We start from the raw sequence: 18,534 nt of genomic DNA on the forward strand, positions 1-18,534 counted from the left end.
GTATACAAAGTGAACATGTCTGACAGCTCCCACGCCAGTCTCTGGCCTTCTCATGTTCTTTGGCTGTTTTGTGGCAGAGTGAAAGCAGAGAGAAAGGGTCAGCCTTAGGTAAAGTGGCATTGCTCCTTTGGAAGTAGGGTGACAGTATTTTAACAAGAGAGCCCAGCTAACTGCAGCCTGCTCAGGCAGCTGGTGAGCCTAAGGAGATGAGTGGAAATGCTGACCTGAGAAGCCTCTTAGAGGGGACTGAGGAGAAACTTTACTTTAATGGATTTCTGCTCATAGAAAATAGGTCTCACAACACAAGGACGACTTCTTGCTGGGACAGGAGAGGTTCAAGAACAAGACCATGAACTCACCATTCAAGCTGCAAGACCAAACCAGTAGAAGTAGATTAAGAAAAAATCAACCATGAAACGAGATGGAGCACACTTTAAATGGGCACAGGCAGCTAAACTTTAGGAAAAAAATCTTGTTCGGGGAAGGAATCACTGTTGCTGGGAGCCTTATTAATAAATAAAACCCTGTTACACAGTAGCCCTCGAGCTCCTTTGCTGGCATCCCTCTGGGGAGGAGGGACTTCCCTGGGGGAGAGCAGGCTGACCCTCAGCAGCCTCTTCTACCTTTTGGAGGGGAAAGGACGAAGGGAAGACAGGCATTGCTTCTCTAATGGTGTGATAGAACTGTCTTTCTGCAGACAGTTTACCCTTGCTCTTCCTCCCTCAAGGGTGCCTCCTCCTTTCTCCCAGGGACTGGGACTCAGCAGCCCCCTCTGGTCCCCAGGGGAGCTTTTGGTACCCCTGGCATCTCGCCAAAGAAATAGCAGTCCTCAGAGCAACTGCTGCTTTTCTGAGGCCTGTGGCATGTCGAAGAGATGTCTGGTCCTCCTTGTCTGGGGAGCGCTGTGGCCTGCATGTGCTGGGCGAGCAGCTGGTGGCCCTGAGCATTGGCTTTAGGTGTTTTAAAAGTGGGTGTTCATTAGTGATAATTAAATTAGGTTCCTCTGGGTAAAGGTTTTATCAAATACACCTAGCATTCCTTTTCCATCTGCTGACAGATTTGGCTAGGAAAGGCCACTGTTTTGACAAGAAACGCTGTAGTTCTCAATTTCTCACTCCTTTTGAAACTGACTGGAATCATAGTCTAAATAAAATGTGCATAGCACATATTAATTAATAATATGTCCAAGTGTCTTTTTTTTTGTTGTTGTAAAATGTCATCAACAGATCGTTGTTTCCCTTATTATTTTGGTGGGGACTACAAGAATGGCTGTGAACAAGCAATAATGCATTTGACTGTATTACTTAAATGCAGATGTGGGATATAAATATAATGTACAGATATTTGCAGAGGGTGGCTATCACACGTCATAACTTTTCAGCCACCACTAAAACCAAGCAAAGAGATGGTGCAAAAGTTAGAAGATACGCAGAGAGGAGATCCTCCATCCTGGCTGGCTGCAGGCCAGCACGGGAGCATTGTGATTCTTGTAGGGCCTATGTTTGTTTAGATCTGATAGGTCATAAAGTAGCAGTCGTAAAAATCAGATTGAGGACATCTGAACCACACATTTCTCTGGCAGTAAGATGCTGGAATAGTTGGAAAAGCCTTGTTTAAAATGACTGTGGCTGCGCTTCCAGTGACGACTTTGATTCATGGCTTTAGACAAAGTCTTTTCTGTCTTTGGCTTCAGGATAGATTTCACCTAGTCATGGACAAATTAATCACTGTCTGGGTAGAACAAAACTCATACGTATCTTGTAAATGAACTTTATCTTCAAAACCTTTTAATATTCTATCTTTTCATTATATTGCTGCAGGTTTGGTTCTGATGAGTTGAGAAAACAGTTCCTCGCACCAACTATAGCTGGAGATTTTGTGGCTTGCTTGGGAATCAGTGAAGCTGGAGCTGGGTCAGATGTTGCAAGTAAGTTAACCTAGCAAATTGCCAATTTTAGACAGTCTGGCATTTTAATGGAAAGAATCTGGTTTCACTGACCCTTCCCCTTGCCACTAGCGCACATAAGAAATACAAAGGGCAGTTTGGCATCGTGAAGGCAAAGAAGTAATATTTCAGGAGCAATAACGCATACATCTGATGCCTCCAAAAGCAATCAAATTGAATGTGTTTTTCAGTGAATACATAGACATAATGTCAGTGAGTAAATAGATATGGGCTGAGCACAGCAGATTAATGTGCAGCTGCCAAGCTGACCCTAGATTTCTCCTAATGTTTTCATCCTTCTGCTTCTGTTACCTCCCCTGTTCTGACTGAGCTCACCACTTGGCAGGGCGCACTCCTGCACCTCCTGCAGTTGCACAGCCACCGTCAGTTGTGCAAACCTGTAGACGTGTGTGATATGGTGTGTGGCCTGTTCAAATGTACAAAACTTGCACTTCCTTAAAACAGATGTCCTCACTGAATGTGGACAAATTGCAGAGCAAGTCCCTTCTGAAAATGATGGCATCACACTTTTGCAATAAGTTCCTCCTGCTCATTCTTACCTCACCTCAGCCCCTTCAGTCATTTCTGCGCAGTGAAAATGTCTCTGAATTGGCAATTATTTTATTTAGAGCTAACGAAGAATTTGCCATGTCAAATGTATGAGTTTAGTTATTTAGATACTTTGCATGAAATTATTTTTCTTGTTTCAGTACAAGAATGTTTAAAAACACGGACAAATGAAACTACCATTCTGAAGTGCCTGAGGCAGTAGTTAATTTGAACAGCTGCATTACAACAGATTTTGTAGTCTCATCTAACTGTGGATTGTGGGCATCGAGGTAAAAGAAAATGACAAGAAACCACTTCAGAGGTTTTGTTATTTGGAAGCAGGATGGCTAAGCTGAACACACCACATGCTTACAAATTATAGACGTCTTCTTCCTGCAGACAAAATCACTGAGTGATCAACAAAACTGATTCCTATGTCCATTTCCTCAGTCGAACTCATGTTTCTTTCTCAAGACAAATAGATAATTTTTCAGTATTAGACCAAAGGTGCAGCAAGCACTTTTCAAGGGAGTTAATGGGGATAATGAAATAAAGGGACTAAATTTCTTGCACAATCCAGTATCATTTTCCTTTCTAGTTAACTGATTTTGTTCGTAAGAAAATTCTATCATTTTTATAGGCTTGTTTTCCATTAAAGTAATCTGAAGTTTGAGGTTTTCTGATGTAGGAAACACAACATCATTTATTTGAGCTAATGTCTCTCTAGTTTAATTACCTGATTATCAAAACTTTCCAAATATGATTGTAATTTTTGGACGTAGTGTTCCAGATAATAAGTAACATAAATATTCTTTCAGTTGCATGTTGCTTATCATCTAGCTTAATTGGCATGACACACTTGGATTAATACAGTTAAAGAAAAATTTGGAATGGACTAGGATTTATCTGATGAACTCATACTGTCAGTGCCACAGTAAGACAGACTGCAGGATGAAAAGATGATGCTTTTTAGCTGTCATGGAACATCTGATCCTTGCTATAAATCCAGAAACCAGCATGCAATGCTTCTAAAGGGTAACTAAATGGGCCACTTAGGCCTGAGGAGCACTAGCTTATCTTCTCACTAGCACTGCTTTGCATGTCTCAAGGATCATCATCTCCAGGCAGCCTAGCTTTAAACTATGTAAAACTATGCTTTAAACCATGTAAAACTGTACTTGTTATTCTCTTTGGTTTCTCATGTTGTTATTGGGATGTTTTTCTCCCTTAAATAAAAAAAAAAGTAGCACTAAAGTAAAACGACTGTTCACACATGAAGCTTGGTGACATGCTCCTGTGCTGGGAGCTGGTGTATTTTAAACTGAAGAATGGCACAGAGTAGGCATCTGTCGCAGTTTCTTCTGCCGGGTCCAAAGTTACTGAAACTAGTGAAAACACAGAAGAAAAAGATTTTTCTCTACATGAGAATCAAAAGGTACCTGCAGTTAATTTTTTCAAAATTCAACAGAATAAAAAGGACTGTGTATTATACTCTTACATAAATTACAAGTCAATTTAAAGGAGGAACTGCCTGCTTTCAAATGTAGTCATTGTATTGTGTACGTAATATTGACAACATACAACAAAACTAGCACAAAGCTTGAAAAGCAGAACAGTACAGAACAGTCAGGGTAGGAAGTCTTTACTCTAATTTCAGGGTTCATGGTACCACAAAGCATAAACATGCATCAGTTCTTTGTCTCTTTCTATCTCACCGTTATTCCTTAATTTATATGATGTTTTGCTGATAATCTTTGCAGGTATGTTAGAGCACATCATGGAAGAGACTTTGTCTGTGTTTGAGTTAAGTCTTGCAGACACCTGCACCAAGTAATCTCTTTCATGTCTGCCTCTTCAACATAGATATCTTGCCCCGTTTCCTCTCAGTGGAATTCAGTGTTCCAGCTTTTCTGAGTTTAGGTCATCTTTCTTGAGCATAAAAGGCCAGAATTGTACATGGTGTCTGTAATGCCACAAATGCTTTTCCAGCTCTAATAGAAATATATTCGGTTACACAGCAATTTTCTGGCTTGTGAACTGTGATTAACTATGCAGATCATATTCATTACTGGTTTTCTACTGAGATATTTTAAAATGCAGCAGTAATTCTTATTACTTGTGCCTAAGTGCTTGTACTTGCCATGTTGTCTTTGAAAACTCATGGTCGTTCCTTTCTTTCTTCCCGATACCTCAGTTGTCTGTGTTGGTGAAGTCTCCCAGGTTTGCGATACCAACAAATTTAGTTGGTGTATTCCTGCTCTTCTTCTAAAGGTCATTAAAGGAAACATGCAATAGGTTTCATCCAAAGGCTGATATCCAAGCTCCAGTAGTGCCCTCCCTGCACGTCAGCACTTCCTCCTTTAATGCAACCTGATGTAATTTCCCCTTTGCCTATTTCCTTACCCACATTTCCACTTTTGTCCTAATTTTCAGCTTTACATAAAATCTAACTCATAGTTGCCTAATAACATAATGTTTTAGTTTGCTTGGGTCCAACAGGACCTGTTTTCTTTTCCAATTTTCTCTAGAAAATCCACTTTTGTAATAATTGTATCAGGTAGGTTTGAAATAAGGTGTCACCTGTAAATTGAATTCTCTTTTGTTTCCAAGTGTATTCTGAGGCTGTGAAGATTACTATGATGAACAACATCTGTTTTCATTAATTTTAATTTTGTATGGTCCTTCCTGTAGATGTCTTCCTTTGTCAGCTATATTGGGAATCTTTTTGTAATTGCATGCAAAATATTTCTTTAGTTTTGAGGCATCCTCAGCATGCCTCATGCTATTTTTCATCCTCTTTTTCTTTTGTAGCTGAAGCCTTTTTGTTTACTGCCTTAATCTTTTTGGATTTTGTTGTTTTTCATCTGCAAGATTTATCTCAGTTTGACCTATGGCAGTTCTTACCTTCTGACCTCCAGATTGTGGCTTACTTTGATGATTAATCTCCTTACTTTCCTGTTTTATGAAGCAATTATTCATTCAGTTAGACTTGAAGCTATTACGTGCAAGTTTTTTCCCCCCTTTTTTTTTCTGTGCTGATGATGTAAATTCCAGATATATGTTTTCATTTTTGACATAAAGGATATGTGTTGCCTACCTGTGATCACAAGTTTGACCTTCAGAGTTGAAGCCAACCTTGCCTTTTGTCAAATCTATTTAGATGCATGGCTAGAGACAACAGCACACTGGAGAAGAAAACTTGATTCTCAAATATGGTGTGATTTGAATGGTGAAATAACCAGCTCTGGTTGCTTAGTTGGCGCTAGCTGCTTCATAAGCATTTCAATGATGTCAAGTACCTTGTTGTCTTTCCTAGAAGGGACCCACACAGCATACTTTGTAAGCTTTTGAGATGTAGACACCACACGACCAGTGATGTGGGCCTGCCAAAAATGAGTTATGGAGCACCCCCTCTGGGAAATGTAGACTTTTTCCGGGGCCATGCTCCATCAGGGAGAATAATTATAGTCAAATACGACAAAGGATCTTAATAGCCATATCACTGAGACTGAGTCCACTTGACTTTAGTAAATTGTTAAGTAAGTTTTCAAAGCCTGTCATATTTTATATTTAAAGTTTACTTATTGACTTGGTTGTCTTTCCTTAATTAAGGTTGAAGATACTAAATTCTTCATAAGTTGATTTTAAATGGTCATTTTTCAAGTACTTGAAGCAAACTGTCAACCATCACACTTGAGAATACTTGAACATTCCCATTAGTAAGGCATTTGTTCTTTAATCTGTGTTTGGGAAGTTAGTCTCTTGTGACGCCATGCTTGCAAATACTGTTTATATTTGTGATTGCGTTGTAGTACTCAGAGTTCTTCTGCAGGCCTTCCAGGCAACCTCAATTTAATCTTTTTAGTAGCTGTACCATAACAAAGGGATGTGTGATGTAAATCACTATGTGTGCTACCACCCTTTTACGCTAGTCGTGCCATGTTTCTTATTCCTGCTCTTTTGTGTCCTTCGCGTATTGTTTAGTCTCCATGTATATGACTGTCCAGAGTCTGTGTCATATATTAACAGCATCAGTACTTCGGATTCCTTCACTTTGTTGGCCTTCATTATTATTCAGATTCCACGTCAAGTCCTTTGGACAGATTTGGCATACCCCTTTCATTAAATGAATAGCGAGATTGCTGCTGGTTTTATTCACATTGGTTGTTGAACAGCTCTCGCTGTTCATCGTTACACTCTTGTAAGTTCATTTATCTATAGCTATATCTGCAAATTCCTTCTCTTACACTATCACACAATTTTCTCCCACCATTTTTTCCCATTTCTCCACTAACAAATCTTTCAGCCATGCTGACCTCATCCACAGGTAGCCACGAGGTTTATCCTGCAAATGAAGATCAGGCTTATGGTTTTGATTTGTTTTGAGTTTACAGGCTCTGGGAAGAAGGTTCATGTGCAGATTGAGGTGGGTGTGTATGAAGGTATAACCAGCTGACTTTATTGTGGTTGCTCACTCCACTTTGTGTCTGACTTCTACCCTTCAAGTCTGCTGCCTCAGTAGGTGGGCTGTAATGCACTTTATAGTCATTAGATTTACAAGTGTTACTGGGGGTGTGCTTGGGTTCTTTCATACCATCACCAACTTAAAGCTAGATACCTGTTAGAGAGCCTTCTTAGCTGGGGTTTCAGTGGAAGAAATTAAATTTCAGGGGAGATAAGCCAGCTCTTTGGAAATTCTGCTGGAGTGTAAGTAGTAACTAATGATTCATTCCTGCTGTCTGTTGCATCCAGGGCTGCTTGCAGTGATGTGAACACTCATGAATGAAAATAGCATTGGTTTTTTTTATGCCTTGGGGTAGAAGTAGCAGGTGTTTAGAACTCCTTCATGTACAGACAACCTTAAGATTTAAACTTTGCCTTCTAAAAGCTTACTATCTTTGAATTTATTACGCCATTCTGACCTACAGCATGCAGGAAGTGCATGTATATATATCCTTATGCATACACAGATATTGAGGCTTGTGTTTGTTTAAGTTGGGTCTCTGAAATTAATGGCCTCCTTGGTGACTAACGTACGCAGTGACAGAAATGCGTAATAGATCACCTCAGACTGAAATAGTTCTGGCCTGAGTTTTTGGCAACCAAATTTACTTACAGAGAGCTTTCCGCTTTCATCCACTGGGATGAAGACTCCACCTAAAGGAGGGTGAGAGAAGTGGTCTGGTTTCCCTGGCTTGTCTTCAAAGAGAGTTGTCCAGGTGGGTCTGCCTTTTCCCGCCTGGAAGGCTTAGAGGGCTTGGAGGGCACGAAGTGAAGGGGGTGAGTGTTGACCGTCTGTCTGAGAGCAAGGGAGTGACTCAGCAAGTCATGCAGGGACCAGCTTATCCTTCCTTCACAAGAATAACCATTTCCTATGTTTTGAAATAGATATCAAGACAACAGCTGTGAAGAAAGGCGATGAATATGTCATAAATGGTGGTAAGATGTGGACGACATCTGGGTGCCAAGCGGACTGGATGTGCCTGCTGGCAAATACAAGTGAAGGACCTCCTCATCGAAATAAATCTCTCATATGTCTGCCAATGGATCTACATGGTAATAACAAAGAACTTTTTTTCTTCTGATTTGGTTTTGTTGGTGTTTTTGTGTGTGCATGATACACCAAGGTAAGGTGTTTAAGATAAAGAACTACACCCATAAATGCTCTTCTGAATTAAATGTTTCATTGTCATACATAGTTGATTCTGAAATGCATTTGTACCCACACTTCCACGAAAAAAAAGTAGGGGAAAAAAGCAAATGAGAAGGAAATCGAACATTTCACAGACTTCAGTTTGGGATTCCCAAGCCATTTTATGTGGAGAGTTATTTTTCCCCAAAATAAATTTAGAAAACCTGTTCAGAGACATTCACATGGGAGTATTTCATAACCTTCTGTGAGAATGAATCGACAAGTTAAATCACTGCCAAGGAGAAAATTAATGCCTTAAATAAATCATTAAAAATAGAGCCATTTTTTTAATTACAACATCCAATGTCTTTTAGTTTTGAAGAAGTTCCACAAAACCTTTATTTTGGTTTTCTGTCCAGAAAAGACTTGAAGTTCCAAATAGTCCTCAAAACAAATAACATATTATTCAATTTCCATAGATCTTTGCTACATATGAACGATATGTAAAGTGTTCTCAAATTATATTTCCCAAATAGTTTTAAACTGTAGTTTGGGTGAAGACAGTGAAGAAATACATCCTGACCTAAGAGGTATAAGTTTCAGTGTCCACATGGGGTCTGTTCCTGAGTAGTCTGCAGATGCTGTGGCAGTATTTTATTGTATGCATAAAGGACATCATTAAAAGAGGATAAAGTTAAGGTTACGTTGACAGAAACATTTTACAGTGAATTTTCTGGCTATTGAAATTTAAATTTGAATAGCTTTAACACCTTTGAAAGGTTTTAAACCTTTTTGGCTTCCAACATCCTTGAAAAACACAAAATAAATGAGGGTATCCCTAACTGCATTAATTGAGTTTTCTAATTTCTAGAAAATAGTCTTTCTCTTTTAAAAAGATCTAGTGATTCTTAGGAAGTTCTAATCTTTAAACTGGCATGATAAATATGATGATGGGTGACAAGAAAATATTAAAACGTGTGGCATTTTTGTTCATTCAATTTGGAGTATATTTTGCATGAAATACATGTCATTATCAGCATTTAACATGTAGGGAAGTCACCATGGTAGTGAAGTGAATGTCTATGTGTTTACTTCAGGGTTCAGACTGAGAACAAAATCTCAGGTCTCCAGTGTTGCAAAAGAGTGATTAGAGCACCTTAGAGCTTCTTACAAGTGAATTTGAATACGGACTAAGTCAAGGAAGGAAGCAAGGTGCTTTGGGAATTAAGCTAGTGGGTTGTGAGGTTCTAAACAACTGCTCATGCAAAACCGGCTTTGAATGGAAGTTCTCAGGAGACTCAGCTGATTCACCTGTTGATTTTGGCCAATAAGTGATGAATGAATGTGGTAATTCAGAGCCAGAATCTCCCAGAATTTCCCGATGACCTTACTTATCAGTCATCTGCATAAAGTTTCCCTTGAGTTTTCTTTTTCATGAAAAAGTCAGAGTGCAAATGCAATACTGCTTCTCTGAAGTCAATTCTCCAGAAATACCAAAGCAGCCAACCCGCTATTACAGGTGGATCAAATATTCACAAATTGACTCAGAGGTTTTCAGGTACTTTGCTAATTCAACAAAGACCTGTGAATCATTGTAGCTTTATGGGGGGTTATTGTTAGGCCACGCAACCTATACACAAGCCTGCTTTACCTGTGGTAGACATATTTTGAAAAATAAAAAAAAAATTGCTAGAGTCACATGAAGTTGGTGTACAGATATGTAGAAATCTTCCTAGAAATATAAACTGTAGACCTCCAAGTGTTTTTCTGTGTGATAGATACAGATATGGACCTCCAGAAGGGTCATTGTACCCTGACTGGTGGCCTTTTGAAGTATTGAGATGGCTGATTGTGCTCAGTGGGTGGAATTTCACATCAGAAATGAAATTTTTCAGGGAAACAAAGAGGAAAAGTATGAAAAAGGCTGCCATTTGACACAGATGTGAGCAGGAAGCTCAAGCTGCTATGTTACATCCTAAGGATGTGTGTCTGCCAAAGATCACACTCTTTACAGGGCAGCAGACCAAGACTGTACAGGAAGTGTCTAGAGGACATCGCAGAAGGATGCACTATCAAGCATCTATAGGTGTAGGTATGTCAAAACTCAAGAACAAGTGCAGTGGAGAAGGCGTGTGTTATGTCTGACTAACTGCTGCAGTCTCCAGGCTGTGTGGCAGGGCATTGAAGAGATCCGTGGTGCAATGGTAACTCATTTCTTGCTAGCAGCTGGGAGGAGATGGGAGTCCAGCGTTTTTCACAAAAACCTAATTGTTTCATACATGCAGAAAGTGAGGTAAGGAAAAAAATGACAAGTATGAAACGAATTATTAGCTTCAACAACCAGTAATTATTAGAGATATAAAGTGGGATTTGCTTCTTCTGATTTTAGGTTTGTGCAGGGTCTACTCTGGGTTGAAGAAAATCATGGCCTTGATTTGACAAACATTTCTGAATACCTCTCTTATAAAGGGAATTTTGATAATTGTGGTTAGGTAGGTGTAGACTCCTCGTACTAATGATGTCTTAAAAAAAAAGAAGTCAATTTCTCATGTGATGAAAGAGAATCTAGCACAGTATAAAGTGTCTGTGCGTAAGATATATAGACAAATGGCTTGCAGCCCCAGTCTGGGACATAGTTGTGCACTGGTTTGTCCTGTGAGTCGTGAGATAGTACTTGGATAAATTGCAAAGAGGAGATAATAAAGAGAAGAGCATCCAGGAAAGGAGAAAGAACTTGTTTCTCAAGTTGCAATTTAAAATGTGTCTCTTTCCACTTGTAATGGCACTAAATGGTGGCAGGAGAGAGCGACTCCCTTTCTCCCAAGATAGAATAAAGGAACTAAAAAGAGATTGTCAGAAGTTCTGGAGGAGTGGGAGAAAGTGAAAAATCAAGGACACCTGGGAAGAACTGCCCATGAAGAGGTAGAGTAATCCATCTCAGTGATATTGGCAGAAGTAGTACAAAGGGCTCTGCTAGAGTGATTTTTAGTAAGGCAGGCACTTGGCCTTGCTAGACTGAGATATGTGTGTTATTAGATAGCTTGTCGTTTATTTAATGCAAAGTCTGGGAATTATTTGGGCAAATGATTTCTACTGCTGCTGATAATTTTAAGTATATAGTACTTCTTCTGAAGAGAATTAAAATAATTAAAGGAAGTAAAGGAAGATTTTGATGTCCGTATTTTAGAGAGATGATTATGTATCAGTGTCTTCAAAAAAGAGAGAATGCAAAGCATAGCATATGCTAGCAACAGACACTACGTGAGACTGACGGAGATTGGCCTCTTTCTGAATGAGAAAGAAGAATCTCAGAGCAAGTGAAACTGGTAAGGCTCAACAAAGGAGGCAATGCTGCTAGATTCAGGAAACTTGAACACACCGCCCAATCTGTAAGAAGTATGGATGGAAGTCTTTAACATGTTTAGCAACTCTAACCAGACCTGTAAGAGCTTCTTCAGCAGTTGTTACCTTATGTGAGCCTGGGGAAGCACTCAGTAGGACTGATTTAGCAATACAAAGAACTGCAGTAGTTGCACTTCATCTAGCAGAGTCCTTAGTTAACATCCCAGTAACAAAAGCAGAAAGTGCATCTTCACATGGGCAAGGAGCAATGATTACATAAAAGACAGCTGGAAGCAGACCAAAGACATGATCTCTGAAACTCTCAAAGAAACCAAGCAGTGATATTCCAACAGGAAAAGATGTTCCAGAAATCATTTGGGCCTGTAGATAGTTTCAGTGTGTGCTTGTTTAACTCTGATTTTAATACAGAAACAAACCACAAATGCTTTTCTGGCGTGACTGGGTGCAAATTGCTGGATAGTTTTCAATCCAAAAGTCAAGGATTTTTATACAGATGTTCCAGTTTTCTTCCTCCATTGAACAGCTATCAAAGGAAATATTCGTAACACATTATCTGTTTATAGATTGGCCGATGGAGTAGTCTTGAATGGAAGGTCTGGAAGTCGACGTGGATATTCTTCTGAGAGCAGACTTGGCATTTGGAAATAGTGTCAGTATTTCATCTCTGCTTTGCTGAGAGATGAAACTTTCCATAATCTTATTCAGTGCTGCCAGAGAGGATGAATTTGAAGGAAATGACTGCAAACTCCTTCTGCCTCCAAAACCAAAGTAATTTTCACATGGCTGAAGGCCTCCTGTCACCAGGAGCTTGAGAGGCCTGTTTTAATTCAGAAAGAGGTGTGGAAGCCAAGGAAGTACAGAGAGGGACCACAACATTTTGTGCAGTGACCAACTCTTATTAAGCTGTGTTAGAGAGTAGTATAGGATAGTAAAAAATAGAATGAAGAGGAAAAAAAATACCAGAATCCCACTCTGTCACAAAATTGGTTAGAATACCATGTCTGTGGATAGCAAAATGTTTGCTTTTCTGTCAAACCCATAGAAACTGATTTGGAGAATGTTTCTTCTACCCATGTTGACTTGGCAGATGTAATCGGCATGTTTTGCACAAGTCCTCATATCTACCTGTTGGCCTCAGTTTGCCTCTGAAGCATTCTTGATTTCCATGCAGAATTTTCATGTGTTAAACCCAGAAAAACAAGGAGATAAAGGCTGAAGACTTAAAGGGAAATAACACAAAAATCACTGATGTCTGTCTAATTCTTATGGCACAGCGGTAAGCCGTGCTTGCATCTAAACAATAACATGGAAGAACTTGTGGGGAAAAAAAAATCTCGCTGGGAAATAAAACAGGAAGGATTCCTTCCTGGTGTGATTACATAGCTGAAGTGGCCAAACCTGAAGCAGTTTTGAGATCTGGATAGAGATTGCAACAGGATTTCCCTACAGGAATCAGTCATCTCCAACAGACAGCTGCACATTGGGTCAGAATCTATGCTGTATAGGGAAGTCAGTGGGAAAGCATACCCTCTTCACAAGGATGTCAACATAAAAACTTCAAGGAATGAATCACGACCCTTATAAACCCTTCTGTGACTCTTTAAATGCACTAAATAGTCTTTGTATGCCATCATAAAATACATAGTCTTAACAAAATTTTGAGTTGATACAGAATTGTTGGATGCTTGTATTTATAAATTTGAGTCTAACCTTTTTATTACTAGGAGAGAGTGATAAGATTTGATTATAAACCCTTTCTTCTACAGGTACCAGAAGAGATCAGAATGGGTTAGAAAGGGAGGGATAAATGTGGAAGAAAGAGAAGGAAAAGAATTTCCATGAGTAGAAATTCTCTAGTTGCAGCTTAATATATAATTCTGTTTTCTGCCATTATTAAACATTTATTTACTATTTCACTGTAGTGCAGGCACTCAGCAAATACTGCTAAATTGAATTCCAACACTTTATTATAATGCACTAAAAATCAAACATAAGCGAATAAATATTGTATGTTTTCCAGACGTACATGAAGTAAGATTACTACTAGTAAACAATTAATATTTGGGAACATAAGGAAAATTAAGACCTTTAAAATTGCAATGTCTGATTTTCTAGTCAAATAAAGTGGAGAAAATTCTTAAAAATGGGATGAGCCAACTTTATTATTAAATTCCAGATTAATATCATGTTTTTCTTCAGGCATTCACATTGCTAAGAAGATAGACAAACTGGGCATGAGGTCATCGGACACAGCTCAGATCTTTTTTGAAGACGTAAGAGTCCCCTGCAAAAACCTCATCGGTGAGGAAGGAATGGGTTTTACATATCAGATGTTGCAATTCCAAGAAGAGCGGCTGTGGGGAGTAGCCACTGGTAAGTCATCGTTCGTGTTGCTGGGGCCTGGCAGGAGCACAGGGGTCACCCTTACTGCATGACTAATAGCACTTTCCTTTTATTGCAAATTATGACCTCTTACAATCTGTTTTTGAAATCTGTCATAGCCTGAATACAGACAACCTTCCCTTTTAGTAGGAAAGCTTGAAACAGAATGAAAATATTTTGTGAGGTATCACAGAGGCTGTTTTTGATTTTCTTCTTTCTTTCAGTCTGTTCTGCTGATAAGAAAAAACAGCATCATGTTATGCTGGCTACAGATGTAGTAAAAGGGTATAAAAATACTGGCATGAAATAGAAGAATGGTGACTTTTCCTGTAGTGCAGTAAGCAATGATGTTTATCTTTATCCTAGATTTTAGATAATTAATTTAGTGGCTGTGTAAATACAGGATTTAATAGCTTTGTTTTTACAGATCTGTTTTGTCTCAATACACATCGGAAGTACATGATACAACACCAAATTCGTTTCCCTGAAGATCTGCTGCTACAGAGTTTCTGTTACTCTCAACTCAGGCCATACCCAAGTCCACATGTTTGAGATAGACAGATTCTGGATATTCCAGATAACCAGATCCAAGTCTGGATTGTGTATCTTCAGCCTTCTAACCTTCCCCTTACCCCATAGCATTTGATTCTTTAACTTAAATGTAATGTGGTTCACTATAAGAAGATTGAAGATTGGTCCTCTTTAAATTTCAGGTTTGTGTAAATAATCTCCTCAGACCTGTACTTCTGTGCATACACTGCCTGTTCCTGTCTTGGTGTGGCTGGAGAATGGGGAATTGTACAGAGTGATTTTCTGATTCAGTGACCAAATTTAAAAAAAAAAAAAAAAAATCACTCCCTGTTATGGGTTGATCCCAGACCAAATATTTTGGAGTTCAAATGCTTAAAACACCTTTGGTTTGAGCCAATGTTTTTAGTTCAGTCTGAGATAAATGGTACATGTGAGGGCTGTTGTAGCAAAGAGTAGGAGGCCAGGCTTGCACAGGATAATGCTGCAGACTCTGGCAAGGATGAGATGCCCTGTACTGCTTCTGCTTTTGCAGTGTTCACAACATTCATGGGATGGAGATGAAATGAGTTCGGATCATTCCACATGAAGTCTCTAGGCCTAATACTAAAAGCATGAATTGGGAATTGCCTTACCAAGGACAGTGCTGTAACCAGGGGCTCCAGGTTTTGAGAGCAGTTGGCCTCTCTCCTCTCCCTGTTTTTAAAAGGTGAATAGTCCCGTGAGCCTGTGCCTGTCCTCCTCATTTACACAAGGGCCCCAAGCACCAGGCAGTCAGGGTGTAATTGCCTGCGAGCTGCAGGTGCCTGTTCGCCATGGCCTCCGCAGGCCGGGTGGCCTTGGCTCTGCCGGCAGCACTGTGCCGGAGGCCTGGAGCCTGTGCTGAAGAGCTGCTTGCACAAAGCCATCACCATTCAAGCCTTGGATGCTGGCGTACACTGCAGGCACAGTGCATGTTCAGGTGGCAGTCATGGAGAGCCACGTGATTCCAGTCTGAAGGGGTCTCTGGTGGTCCCCTCATCGTGCCTCCTGGTGAAAGCAAGGCTGATTTCAAAGCTTGATCACTTTGTTCACGGCCTCGAACAAGCAAGTTTTGAAAATCCTGAGGAAAAGAGTATTCCTGCCTAGGCAGAAATGTGACAGATCCAGTGAACAGAGTAGTTTAAAGCAGTTTTCGGTCCTTGGGGGTAGATAGTACAGTAGTAGCCTTGGTGTAGGAGTGTTTATGCCTCCAAGGTGACCGACCTGTATTTCTGGTGCCCACCATCAGAAGTCCCTCAAGTATCTGACCTCAGATTTCTTTGCTTATCACAAACATATATTTTCCAAAGCTTGGGATTAATCTAAAGGAGTCAGAAAATCAGGCAGTTTGGCAGGAGGCTGTTTTTCTGCAGACATCTAATTTCTCTAATTTCTCTGTGAGCTTCATCAACATAAAGTCTTTCACTAATCAATGACAGTGCTATCAAACAGCAGTTACCATGTCACGTTAGGAGAGCTTATGAACAGAACAGAAGAATTTGCCCCACTGAAATCTTTGTGGGATTTGTTTTAATTTATGTAGATCTACTGTGCCTTGTGCTAATTACCTTCGAGCTGTAGGTAATTCGAGCTGTAGGAGAGCTGTATTTCACCTCTCCTCATACGCGTGGCTGGTCACCACAAGCCCTGCTGCAGCAAACAAGTGAGAGTCCCTTCCTCCTCAAAGCAAAAAGCCACTTCTGAAACATAACCAAAGTTTACACAGACCGTAAGGGCTCGATTAAGCATTCGTATGCTCAGTTTGGAGTCTGTGTTAAACAAAACGATCATAAACGCCAGGTTGCAGTGACATTCCCGGGGCAGCAGAGTCGTGTTAGTCATTCCCCGGGCGAGAGTGATGCGTGGTGACAGCATCAAAACACAAAGCCCAGCAGGTGAGATCACTTGTGTTCAAAACCACCGGCAGCTTGGTGCTCTCCAGCTTTGCACAACACCCTGGCAGCCCATGCACTCGTTCAGGAAGCGGGACACCAGGTTCCAATTTGCCTTGTTGCCAGAATGACGATGAGCAATCTGGGAAGGGCATCTTCGGTCCCTGCTGCCACCAAGGGAGATGCAGCTCCATCCTACAGTGTCTTTGCTAGGAAGGAACCAGGCCATGCTGTGCCCTCTGGGTCATTTTTGCTTTTATCCACTGACGATCTGACGTAAAATGCTTGAAGAGCACTGGAAGCAGGAACAAGGCGTAGGTCTCTTGTCACATTACAAAATTCAGAAGAAACCAGTTGTAGTAAATGAGAGAGTTTGTCAGAGTAACTGATGTTCAGAAGAGAGACGTTTGCCTGATGGATGTGGTTTGTTACACCACAATGTTACAGGCACTGCTAGCTTCCAGTCCTGCAAAGAGTTTTGCATTGGTGCAACCACAAGTGTTTTGCTGAAGGCTCAAGTATTCAAGACTATGTGCATGCCTTCAGTAATTTCATGATTAGGTCTGCATGTGTTCATCCTAGTCCTCATTTCTGGCCCTCAGAAGGACATTCTTGTGCCTTCCCAATTCACGACCATTCATGTGACACTGAAAATTATGTTTGTTTTTTTCTGAACACTTCAAGGACTGCTCTTAGCTTGCTTGCTTCAGCTGCTTCCTAAAACTTGACAGAGGCAGTTCAATGCCACTGCAATTCTTTTCTTTCTTTCCTTCCTTTTTTCTTTTGTTGTTGGTGGTGGGTTTTGGGGGGCATTGTTTTTTTGTTTTTCCTTTTATAAAGTTTTTTTTAGTATGAAATATAATGTGGTTTAGCCTTCTCTTTGTTTACTGGTTATCTTCATTGTGGCCAAGTATTAGAATGTGTGTGGGGAGTTTTCTTCCTTCTCATTCTTCTTTCTCTCTTTCTCTCTTTCTCTCTCTCTTTCCTTCTCTCTTTCTCTCTCTTCTCTCTCTTTTTTTTTTTTCTTATTTCCTTTTAAAATATTTTTTCAGTGAAAGAAATTTAAAACAGATGGAAAATGAATTACCTGGAAGGCTTTTTATTTTTATCAAGCCTATGTTTTTCAAGAATTTTACTTTGCAAAATTTGGTCACAGGTGTGCTCTTTTCTTCCAAGTGGCATGTTACCAAAGCCGTTGGTAAAAGTCATTGCCTTTCCTGCTTCATTAAAGGGGAAGAGCTGCCACAAACCTCTCCCGTGTTGTGACACTCAGCAAACACCATCACTTTGAGGACCTGTTGCCCTGACCACAGGAAGGGAATGTTACTATGGCAAAAAGCAAACAGTTTTCCTGTGAATTGCTTCACTTGGAGGCCAAGAGGGAGTTCAGCATGTGTGTGAGAGAGCAGAATGGCACTTCTCTAATGACTTCTATCTGCTCCTGTAGCCTGAGTTTTATGAGCACCATTGAGTCACGGCAGGATGACAGATCCTTTTGCATGGGCAACCCACGTCCGTAAGAGACAGATTGTTTAGCTCAGTAGAGAGGGATCAGTGACCGCGTAAGAAAAATGTTTTAGTTTCCTTTTTTTGTTGGGTGGAGAAATAGCAAGGCAAAGTGTGTTTACAGTGAGCAGAAGTTTCAAGTGGGAAAATGTAAGTTGGATGGAAGTACGAAGAAAAGATTGTTCTGCATCTGGCAACTGCAAGAGCTTTCACAATGCTCTGCTATCTGGTAGACAGCATGGTCCCTATCCTGCCCCTGAGTGACATTTCCTGCGTGTGCTGTCAGTCAGACAGCCTGAGGCCAGGTTTGCCTGAGGATGGGAAGAACATTGTATGACAAAAGAGGAAACAAACACGCCAGTACAGTAAAAGGATGAAAGTTTAGAGAGAAAATGAATTTCACTGGTGATAATGTCATTTCTCTATATTTATCACGCAACTGGCAAAGTGTTTTGTGCTATTATGTTGTAATGGGCTGCTGGCAGTCGTGGTATTCATGACATGCTGTGTTTCATTGCTGTTTGCTTCACAGTCAAGCTTTGCCATTTCAGAGCTACGCTTATAGCTCTAAATACCTGTCCTGAGAAAACCTCCTCTTTTTATTTTTGTGTGCAAATGGCAGTTCCTGGAATAAGCAGAAGGGCAGTGATGACAGCCAAGGAAACAAGGGAGGATGGGTTAGCTGAGACATGGGGCAGGAAGGAGGCAGTGAAGCA

General features: G+C 40.3%; 1 protein-coding gene across 9 annotated transcripts in view; it reads left to right on the plus strand.

The window, feature by feature from the left end:
• The window catches only part of LOC308189529 (putative acyl-CoA dehydrogenase 6), an 89,580-nt gene that overhangs the window by 60,316 nt on the left and 10,730 nt on the right, over window positions 1-18,534 (plus strand). For all 9 annotated transcript variants that reach the window (XR_013946427.1, XM_080579621.1, XM_080579623.1 and 6 more), the window contains 3 exons: window positions 1,821-1,927; window positions 7,883-8,050; window positions 13,689-13,862. Coding sequence is in view for 8 of the 9 variants with exons in the window: in XM_080579621.1 (XP_080435747.1) it covers window positions 1,821-1,927; window positions 7,883-8,050; window positions 13,689-13,862 (449 nt within the window). In the remaining variant the exon portion in view is untranslated. The remainder of the gene's footprint in view (window positions 1-1,820; window positions 1,928-7,882; window positions 8,051-13,688; window positions 13,863-18,534) is intronic.

Source organism: Anser brachyrhynchus, assembly GCF_964034855.1.
Source record: "Anser brachyrhynchus genome assembly, chromosome: 2".
Taxonomy (NCBI): Eukaryota; Metazoa; Chordata; class Aves; order Anseriformes; family Anatidae; genus Anser; species Anser brachyrhynchus.